At 66.2% G+C, this 9,798-nt stretch overlaps 1 protein-coding gene across 1 annotated transcript; it reads left to right on the forward strand.

The window, feature by feature from the left end:
• Positions 1-252: 252 nt before the first annotated feature.
• KCNH4 (potassium voltage-gated channel subfamily H member 4) lies at positions 253-9,793 on the forward strand. Its single transcript, XM_051794728.1, has 16 exons — positions 253-352; positions 2,860-3,093; positions 3,202-3,333; positions 3,489-3,616; positions 4,581-4,824; positions 5,037-5,194; positions 5,529-5,736; positions 5,925-6,119; positions 6,303-6,502; positions 6,863-7,112; positions 7,216-7,430; positions 8,322-8,360; positions 8,446-8,804; positions 8,950-9,056; positions 9,150-9,226; positions 9,311-9,793. The coding sequence occupies exons 1-16, from the start codon at positions 277-279 to the stop codon at positions 9,791-9,793; spliced, it is 3,105 nt and encodes a 1,034-aa protein (XP_051650688.1). The 5' UTR covers positions 253-276.
• The last annotated feature ends 5 nt before the right edge of the window (positions 9,794-9,798 follow it).

Consider the following 9,798-nt stretch of genomic DNA (forward strand, 5'->3'; position numbering starts at 1 on the left):
GGGGCCAGCGGAGTCCCGGTGCTTCCCGGTCCGGCGGGTCCGGTGCCGAGCAGGTCCCGGCGCCACCAACTCTGTGCGCCCCCGGGACCGAGCGCCCTGCCCGCGGGCGGCGGCCGGTGCCCGCTGGTGCCGAGGCCCCTCCCGGTGCCGGGGCGGGGCGGGGGCGGGGCGGGAGCCCCGGGCGGGCCGGGATCAGCCCGCGGTGCTGCGGAGGGGCCGGGGGCGGCGGAGGCAGCCCCGCCGCCGCAGCCCCGCGGCGGGCGGCCGGGCGGGACGATGCCGGTGATGAAGGGGCTGCTGGCGCCGCAGAACACCTTCCTGGACACCATCGCCACCCGCTTCGATGGCACACGTAAGGCCGGGACCGGGCCGGGGAGGGGCCGCGGGGGCGGGGGGGAGACAGGGCGTGGGGAGGCGCTGCCCCGCAGGAAACGGCCAGGGGGACGGGACTCGGCCCGGCCCCGCAGCCCCCGCCGCTCGGCCGGACGCGGCCACCCACGCGCTGTTCGGGGACCCTTCCGTGTCCCTGTGTGGCCTCGGTACACCGGGACTCCCCCTGTCCGTGTCCCGGGCCGCCCCCAGGATGCTCTCCCCGCGCCCACCGCCGGTGCCGCTCGGTGCCGCCGCAGCCGCGCTCAGCACCAGGGACAGATCCCGGTGGCGGCGTGAGGCTCCGCGCGGGGCCGCGGAGGAGCGGGGGAGCCCCGGAGGGGGCACGGCCGGTCTTACACTGTCGGAGCTGACCTGGGGCCCCGCGTTGCCCCGTCCCGTGCCCGAGCGGTCCCCGGGCGCTGAGGTCCCTCCCCTCCCCTGTCCGTGTGCCGGGGCCAGGATGGATTGAAGCCGGGATGGATCATGCCCGGGTGCCACGAGTCAGCTCCAGCACCGCTGGCATCATGCAGCCATCCTGGGGTCGGGCCGTGTTCGGGGCTGACCTCAGCTCCCCCCAGGATCACCTGGAGTAGGGGTCTCCCGGACCAGGTGCCTGCGGGGCTGGGTTTCTCCTCCCTTGCTGGGAGGCATAAAGATGGCACTTTTAGTCTGCAGCCACCTCCCAGGACATCGTCAAGGAACCTGGAACACCCTGGGGCATGTGCTGGTTGCGTTGCTGGGCTGGCTCCCGGCCTGGAGTGACAAGGAGCCACCCTGGTGGCTCAGGGGTCGTTTGCCCAGAGGAGCTGGGACGTGGGATGTTACATTTGGGGTGTAATGCGTGAGGAGGCAGCTAGCCTCTGAGCCTTCCCGGGCTCCGACCGAGCTGCGCCTGGAGGTGCTGGGACAGAGCCACATGTGCCTTGCGCTGGTGATCCCACTCCCTCCGCAGAGGCAGAGCGCCTGTATCTGGCTCTCCAAGGGAAGGGTCCCCAGGGGAGCTGCCTGCAACACCTCGACGCAAAGCCCTGGGAATTTGCCCCGGGGAACCGGGCTGCCCGACCGCCTCTGGGCACTTTTAAACAGTGTGGGGCTTTGCAGGTTTGATGTGCCTCTTATCGGCTTTATCTGCCATAGAGAGGGGTTTAGCGTAGTGATACTCGGAGTGAGTTAACCCTGCCTCTCCCGGGCAGCTGCTGCACTGTGCCCCGGGGCTCCTGGACAGGCACACTGGCCACCATGGCTGGGGGCTGCCGAGCTCCCCCAAGGCTGCATCCTCCAGCTCGGTGGAGCCACTCCCCAGTGCAAACCCTTGTTTTCTTTTCTAATAACACATCCTGGACATCACCATAATCCCGGCTCCCCAGAGCCAAAATCTGGCCTTAGTCACAGCTTCAGGCTATTTTTGCTTCTCCAAGCTAATCCCGGGCTGAGCTGTGCTGTGGTGGCCCCCCTGCACCCCCTTCGGCCAAGGCTGCCCGCAGCCATCATCCCCTCCCTCTGCAGCCTCTGCTGCCCTTGGCCTGCCCTGGCACAGCTCTGCCTGCTCAGTGCAGGCACTGGCATTGCTGTGGGCTCCTCTCTGTTGTGAGGGGGGGTAGAGCATGTTTTCTTGCTCCTGGCTGTGTGGTGCAGGAGTCCTGGGCTGGGGCCCCACCACTGGAGACCGTGGTGGGGCTGGGGACAGCCCAGATTGCCCATGCTGGGTGCAACCACAGCCCATGCCGGCTGCACACCCACTTCCTTGGCACCCTGCTAGCATGAGCCCATCTGTCCCACTGGCACAGGGCCTGCAGCAGGAGCTGCTGTGGTTCTGGGACAGAGCCCACAGCTGGGGACTGCAGGGCAGAGCTGCCATTCTGTAGCTGGGCAGGGCATGGGGCTTGTGAGGGCTTTACTGTGCCTGGTGCCATCTCCCTGCTAGGGCAGGGTGATGCTGGGGAGGCTCCATGGTGCTGACAGACTGAGGATGCTGTAGTTCATCTCTGGCTCGTGCCACCTGGGCACAAGCCCTTGACTTCGCCCAGGCCTGTGGCTGTTCTCCCACCCTCTCAGCTGGTGCTCCAGCATCCCAGACCTCTGGGGATCTCAGCACCACAGCTGGGCACCCCTGGGCTGGCAGTGCCCAGCTGTGTTTGCTGCCGCTCTCGCTAAGCTGCCTGAGCCCGGGCGGAGCTGGAGTGGCAGATGGTGAGAGGGAGGCGTGAGTCGCCTCGCGTGGGCAATGGGGGCCGGCACATGGATCAGGGCTACTTCCCCTTCCAGTGCATGGGGCCGGGGTCCTGCCTGGGTGATGGCCTCGGGGAGCAGTGGGGCAAGGGATGAGTGAGCTCTAGGAGCAGCTAGGGGCAGCCAGCAGCCAGAGGAGACCTGGCTCTGCTTCCCAGGGGGACCTGTGTGGGGCTGGGAGTGCTGGGCAGGCTGGGCTACCCTTTGTGCCCTGTGAGGTGGCCCTGAGCCCTCAGGGGCGGCTGCGTTTCCTTTCAGACAGCAACTTCATCCTGGCCAATGCGCAGGGCCGCTGCGGCTTCCCCATCGTCTACTGCTCTGACGGCTTCTGCGACCTCACCGGCTTCGCCCGCACCGAGGTCATGCAGAAGAACTGCAGCTGCCGTTTCCTCTGCGGGGCTGAGACCAGCGAGCCCGTCCTGCAGTGCATTGAGAAGGCGCTGGACGACAGGCAGGAGTACCAGTCCGAGGTCTGCTTCTACAAGAAGGGTGGTGAGTGGCACTGGGGCTGGGTCCCTGCCCGCAGCTCCGGCTGGCCCTGGGAGAAGCCACCAAGCAGGTGGTGCTGCCCTGCCTTCACCACCCTCTTCCTCCACACAGGAGATGCCTTCTGGTGCTTGCTGGACATCATGCCCATCAAGAATGAGAAGGGGGAGGTTGTTCTCTTCCTCTTCTCCTTCAAGGACCTCACAGAGAGCCGGGGCAGGAGCCACCCGGGGGACAAGAAGGAGGGTGAGCCATGGCTGTGGGATGGGGATGGAATTTGGGGAACAGTGTGTGTGGTGGGCATGTGGCAAAGAGACTCCCTGTTCCCTGGCGCATCCTGCCTGCCATGTACACCCATGGCACAGTGCTCCCACTAACTCAATATGTCCTGTCTGCTGCAGAGAAGCAGAGGAACAAGAAGCCTGGGAGTTCCCACCTGCGGGCTGCACGCAGGCAGGGCCGGACTGTGCTGCACCGACTCAACAGCCAGTTTGTCCGGAGGGACCGCGGCGAGGTGAAAATCAACCGTGTAAGGACCTGGGGGACCCTCAGCTTCACCCAGTGCCTCCTGGGCTGGGGCTGCGATGGACTGGCAATGCAGCAGCTCTCCTGGAGAGCAGCTCCCAGCAGAGCCCAACCTCCTGGGGATGCTGTTCCCATGCACACCCATCCCTGGCCTCCCCAGCATTGAAGTGCCCCCCACCCCTGGCAGCTGCACTGTAGCCAGGCTGCACATGTGTTTGGTTGGAAGCAGGAGAGCCCAGCGGGTGCCCAGAGCTTGCCATGGGAGCAGCAGACTTGGCAGGTCTGGCAGGGCTGTGCCTCTCCTCACATGCTTGCTGTCAGGAAACCCCAGTGCTGGCTCTGAGCACAGCCATGCTGGCCCCAGGGAGTGCCGTTACCAGGCTGCCGGAGCTGTGGGGCTGCCAGAGCCATGGGGCTGCCAGCCAGGGCAGGGACCAGAGTCAGTTCCTGTGCCAGGCCCTTTGCATGGCTGCAGTGCCCAACACAGGGTTCCCAGGCACCCCCTGCAGCCATGGGGCCAGAGAGAGGGTCTGAGAGCCACTGGGTCCCAGAGCCGGTGAGCAGGCAAAGGGTGTCACTGCACCAATCTTGAATTTTGGGGATTTGGGGTGGGATGGCCCTGGGTCTACCCTCACCCAGCTGGTGTCACATTGCCTCTTGTCAGAGCTGTGTCCCTGCAGGGGGGGGGTCTCTGCCCCAGCACATGAATTGGCCCCTGAGATGGTTCTGGGCAGCAGCTGGCAGTGCCAGGGGATTACCATTATTAGCATTGACATCGTGTTAATTGATGTGCCATAATCAGGCATTCTGTGCCCACCTCTGAGGGTGACCTCAGTGCATCCATCACCCTGGCATCAGGGAGTGGCAGCCAGACTGGCAGGACTCAGGAGGAGCGGGGCCTGTGGTGGCCCTCACTCCTCTTGCGGGCCCTGCACCGTCCCTGTACCACCCCATGCTTGCTCCCCCAGAACGTGTTTGAGGGCAAGCCGTCCATCCCCGAGTACAAGGTGGCCTCGGTGCAGAAGTCCCGCTTCATCCTGCTCCACTACAGCATCTTTAAGGCACTGTGGGACTGGCTGATCCTGATGGCCACCTTCTACGTAGCCGTCACCGTCCCCTACAATGTGTGCTTCATGGGCATGGAGGACAGTCTCTCGGCTGCCCGCAGCACCATCATCAGTGACATCGCCGTGGAGATGCTCTTCATCCTGGGTAGGTCCATGTGTGGAGCCAAGCATCCATCCGGGACAGGGGACACAGTGGGACAGGGATGAGGGGTGAGGGAGAGGGGAACTGGCATTGCAGTGCCCCTGCTGCTGTCCCTGAGCACTCTGGGAGAGAGACCCACGTTTGCTGTGGGCTCTGGCTCAGCTCCACAAGCCACAGCAGGGGTGATGAGGGCTGGTCCTGCTGTCCTGGGGCAGACATCATCCTGAACTTCCGGACAACATACGTGAGCCAGTCAGGCCAGGTGGTGTACGACCCCCGCTCCATCTGCATCCATTATGTGGCCACCTGGTTCTTTGTGGATCTGATCGCTGCTCTGCCTTTCGATCTGCTCTACATCTTCAATGTGACCGTGGTGAGTGTTGCTGGCACAAATGCAGCCTCCGATAGCAAAGCTGCTGCTGCCCACTGCCCCTCCCACTGCCCACCTCCCTACCCCTCTCCAGCACCCACGTATCCCAGGGGGATTCAGTACCCTGACAAGCCATGACCCTGGCTGCCTGCTGGGTGCTGGGCATGGGGGTGGAAGGCTACCTGGGGAGGATCTCTCCCCAGCAGGCCCCACAGCCCACAACCCTCCTGCCATCTGTGTGAGTGGCAAAGGGTCCCTGTCCCGGGGAGAGGTGTTGGGGTCCGTTTCTGCCCCTGCCTGTAGCTCCGCCAGGTTTACCTGCCTGCCTGCCCCCCAGACCTCGCTGGTTCACCTGCTGAAGACGGTGCGGCTGCTGCGGCTGCTGCGGCTGCTGCAGAAGCTGGACCGGTACTCGCAGTACAGCGCCATGGTGCTCACGCTGCTCATGTCCATGTTCGCGCTGCTGGCGCACTGGCTGGCCTGTATCTGGTACGTCATCGGCCGCAAGGAGCTGGAGAGCAACGACCCCCGCACCTGGGAAATCGGTGAGCAGGTTTGGGGTGCTGGGGTCCCCCCGTGCCGTGGGCAGAGAGCACTCCTGTGGGGCAGCGGTGCAGGGGGTGCAGCCCTCACCACTGGCTCCTGTCCACAAAGCGAGGCCGGGGCAGGGACAGCCTTGAGGAGGGGGCCACTGGCCCCTCGGTGAGGGCTAACCCCGGGCTGTGCTTGGCAGGCTGGCTGCACGAGCTGGGCAAGAGGCTGGAGGCTCCGTACTTCAACAACTCGATGGGGGGCCCCTCCATCCGCAGCACCTACATCGCCTCCCTCTACTTCACCCTCAGCAGTCTGACCAGTGTGGGCTTTGGCAACGTCTGTGCCAACACCGACGCCGAGAAGATCTTCTCCATCTGCACCATGCTCATCGGGGGTGAGGCGGGGAGCAGGGCTGGGCGGGGGGCTCACCTCTGGCTGCCGGAGCAATGGGTCCTGAGCAGGGTGCTGGGGGAGGTGATGGACACGTGTGCCACATGAAACAGCCCTGGGCTGGGGTCTGGGGAGCAGCCTCCTGTGCTGCCCCTCACTGGGCCTGACGCTGCCCTGCCGCCCCCAGCGCTGATGCACGCTGTGGTCTTTGGCAACGTCACGGCCATCATCCAACGCATGTACTCCCGCCGCTCGCTCTACCACACCCGCATGAAGGACCTCAAGGACTTCATCCGCGTCCACCGCCTGCCCCAGCAGCTCAAGCAGAGGATGCTGGAGTACTTCCAGACCACCTGGTCGGTGAACAATGGCATCGACGCTAATGAGGTAGGAGGTGTTGGTGAGGCTGGGCCAGCCCACTCTGGCCCAGTCCTACACCCAGCACAGGGGTGATGGGGCTGGCAGGGCCAGCTGTGAGTGTGGCACTGGAGGGACCAGGTCTGGGGCCGATTCCTGCCAGCACAGGGAGTGGGACAGGCACACGAAGCAGAGGCAGCCCACCACCACATCCGGGGCCCTTCTCTGCCAGCTGGGACTGCTGGGTTCTGCTGAGGCACCAGGGCAGCCAAGCAGAGAGATTCCCTGATCCAGAGGGCCACCTGTCCCCTGGGGCTGCAGAGCTGTGGGAAGGCTTCTCCCTGCTCCCTCCCTGCCTGCTGTGCCCAGCACCCTGGCTCCTCTCCCCAGCTGCTGCACGACTTCCCCGATGAGCTGCGCGCGGACGTGGCCATGCACCTCAACAAGGACATCCTGCAGCTGCCCATCTTCGAGACAGCCAGCCGGGGCTGCCTCCGCTCCCTCTCACTCCACATCAAGACCTCGTTCTGCGCCCCGGGGGAGTACCTGCTGCGCCAGGGTGACGCGCTGCAGGCCAACTACTTCGTCTGCTCCGGCTCCCTCGAGGTGCTGAAGGACAACGTGGTCCAGGCCATCCTGGGTGAGGGCAGGTGGTGTGGGCTCTGCCCCAGCCCCTCCTGCTGCCCAGCAGGGTGAGGGCCCCAGGGCTCACACCACTAGCCCACACTGGTCCTCTCCTGCAGGTAAAGGGGATTTGATCGGTGCCGACCTGTGCAGCACGGACCAGGTGATCAAGACCAACGCAGATGTGAAGGCGCTGACCTACTGTGACCTGCAGCACATCGGGCTGCGGGGGCTCTGCGAGGTGCTGCAGCTCTACCCTGAGTACGCCAGCAAGTTCACAGCCGACATCCATCAGGACCTGACCTTCAACCTGCGGGAGGGCAGCGAGATGGAGGTGGGTGCATGCCCTGCTTCTTGTGGCCCGGGGGACCAGAGCAGGGCTGGGACTGTGGCACGGCCGTGGAAGGGGGGGCTCTGCACCCCCTGCTCATGGTCCCCAGGCTCCAAGGCTGGGGTGGAGGCTGCGGCTCTGCCACCCCTGTGTGTCTTAGCTCTGTGCAACCTGGGGAATTGGCAGAAAGAGCATTTGCAATGCAGAAGGCTGAGGCAGAGGGAACTGAGGGGGCACTGCAGGATAGGCAGCTGGGGCACAGCCCCCCAGAGTGCAGGAGACAGCCGGGGGCTGCAGGTTTAGTCATGCTGATGGCTTCAGCAGCTGGGGGGATGTTCTGCGGCAGAAATGGCTCTGCAGCACTTTTCCTCCCCCAGCTCTGCTGTGAGAGGCTGGGGGCTCCTCCAGAGCATCTCTCCCAGTACCCACTGCCCACAGGCCCGGTGGAGGTGGAGGGGGAGGCTGCTCTCTAGGTCCCAAACAACCCTACCAAGACCCACCATGTCCATTGTACAGGAGAGGTGTAAACAAATCAGGGGCAGAGGATGCCAGGAGTGTGCACCAGGTCCTGCAGAAGCCCTGTCACCCTCTTCATCTGGTTGCACCCTCCAGGCAGAGATGGTGCTCTGATGGCTGAGCCTGGGATGGGATTTAGGACGAAGTCTTGGCTCTGGCTCAGGCAGTTCACCATTGTCACAGCAGCAGCAGAGAAAGGAGAGTGGGCAAGGGGCTGCCAAAGGCTGGTGCTAGGGCTGATGTGTGTGGCTGGAGGAGGTTTGGCTGTCCAGGGGGGCATCTAGAGACTGGGGGGGGCTGCGTCCTGTAGCCGGTCCTGGTGCAGCCGTGCGGGGCTCCCACCCGCTGCTGAGCCGGTGCCGTCTGCTCTCTCCGCAGGGGCTCTGCCGCTACTCCCGGTCCCCGCGGCTGCCGCAGGTTTGTACCGTGCCAGGGCGATGGGGGAGGACGGGGCGGGGGTGGCCATGCCCGGCACCAGCCCTGATTTCCTGCCCAACCGCAGCCTCGTCCGGAGAACGGTGCTGCCCCGGAGAAGCCCCTTCCCTCTATTCTGGAGGATGAGGAGGAACTCGACGAGGTCTTCCAGCAGTCGCCCGCCAGCCCCCCCCGCCGCAAGCTGCTGCTGCCCCAGCTGAGCAGCCCGGCGCGCCGCGGTTCCCTGAGCAGCCTCCTGGGCGATGAGCTGTGCCAGGTCTCAGCCCTGCGGCGCAACTGCCGCTCCCCGGCCCGCGGCAGCCGCGGCCGCAGCCCCTCTCCGCAATGCCGGCGGGACGCCCGGCTACCGGAGCGGGATGGCCGGAGGCCGGCCAAGCTCCTCATCCCGTCCCTGCACGCCAACGGCCCCCCGGACCTCAGCCCCAGGTACGGCTGGGACGTGCTGGAGGCTCATCCCACTGCTGCGGGTTTGTGCCCGCCAGGCTGCGAAGGGTCCCGGGGGGCTGCTGGAGGTGGTGACAGAGAGGGGAAGGGGGTGGCGCGGGGCAGCTCTCACCCCCTCCCACTCTAGAGTCGTGGATGGGATTGAAGACAACGGGGGGACATCAGAGCCACAAACCTTCTGCTTCAACATGGACCCGCCGCTGCCGAGCGCGACGAGGGACTCCCCCACCTCAGGTACCGCCAGCAATGCCGGCCAATGCCAGGGCTCTGGCCCCGGGGCGGGGGGCTCGGGGAGCCCTCTGCCATCAGCCGCGTCCCCCCCGGCAGGGACTGACGTCGGCGGCCCAGCCCTGGCGATGGAGGCAGAGCAGATAAAGCAGAACATCAGCAGGCTCAACCAGGAGGTGCGGCGGCGGCCAGGGGTGGGCGCGCGTCCCCGGGAGCCCCGGGGGCACCGCCCGGTGCTCACTGCTCTCCATCCCTTCCAGATCAACCACCTCAACCAGGAGGTCTCGCACCTCAGCCGGGAGCTGCAGGGCATGATGGAGCTGCTCAAGGGTCACCTAGGCGCCTTGCAACCCCCTGCCTGCCCCTGCCGCCTGCCCTCGGCCGTCCCGACGCCTCCTCGGCCCCCGCCGCCCGCTGCCCCGGTGCCATCCTCGCCTCCCGTGCCCCCCTCGCCCCCGGTGCCCCCCAGCTCTCGCAGCTCCCCCTCCGCCAGCCCCCGGGCCAAGCACTGTCCGGTCCGCAGCCTCTCTGCCCACGCCACCGCCCTGCGGCACCCCTGGGTCGGAGCCGAGGGGCCGAGCCCTCCGCGGGGGAACCCCCCCGGCCCTGACCCCCGCCGGGGCTCGGATTCGCAGCCTCCCCCGCTGCCGCCCCGTTCCGCCCTCTCCTTCCCCGGCTGCTCGGCCGGGGCTTGGCCCCGCGCCCGCCCGGAGCCGCGGTCCGGCTCCACTAGCTCCCACTGACCCCG

Source organism: Manacus candei, unplaced genomic scaffold (assembly GCF_025592945.1).
Source record: "Manacus candei isolate 608988 ecotype Guabito, Panama unplaced genomic scaffold, ASM2559294v1 h1tg000040l, whole genome shotgun sequence".
In the NCBI taxonomy this organism is placed as follows: Eukaryota; Metazoa; Chordata; class Aves; order Passeriformes; family Pipridae; genus Manacus; species Manacus candei.

Coding starts and splice junctions, on each gene's coding strand:
- KCNH4 (XM_051794728.1), top strand. CDS start 277: ATGCCGGTGATGAAGGGGCTGCTGGCGCCGCAGAACACCTTCCTGGAC. Junction 3,094..3,201: donor CTGCTTCTACAAGAAGGGTG/GTGAGTGGCACT, acceptor TCCTCCACACAG/GAGATGCCTTCTGGTGCTTG. Junction 9,227..9,310: donor TCAGCAGGCTCAACCAGGAG/GTGCGGCGGCGG, acceptor CATCCCTTCCAG/ATCAACCACCTCAACCAGGA.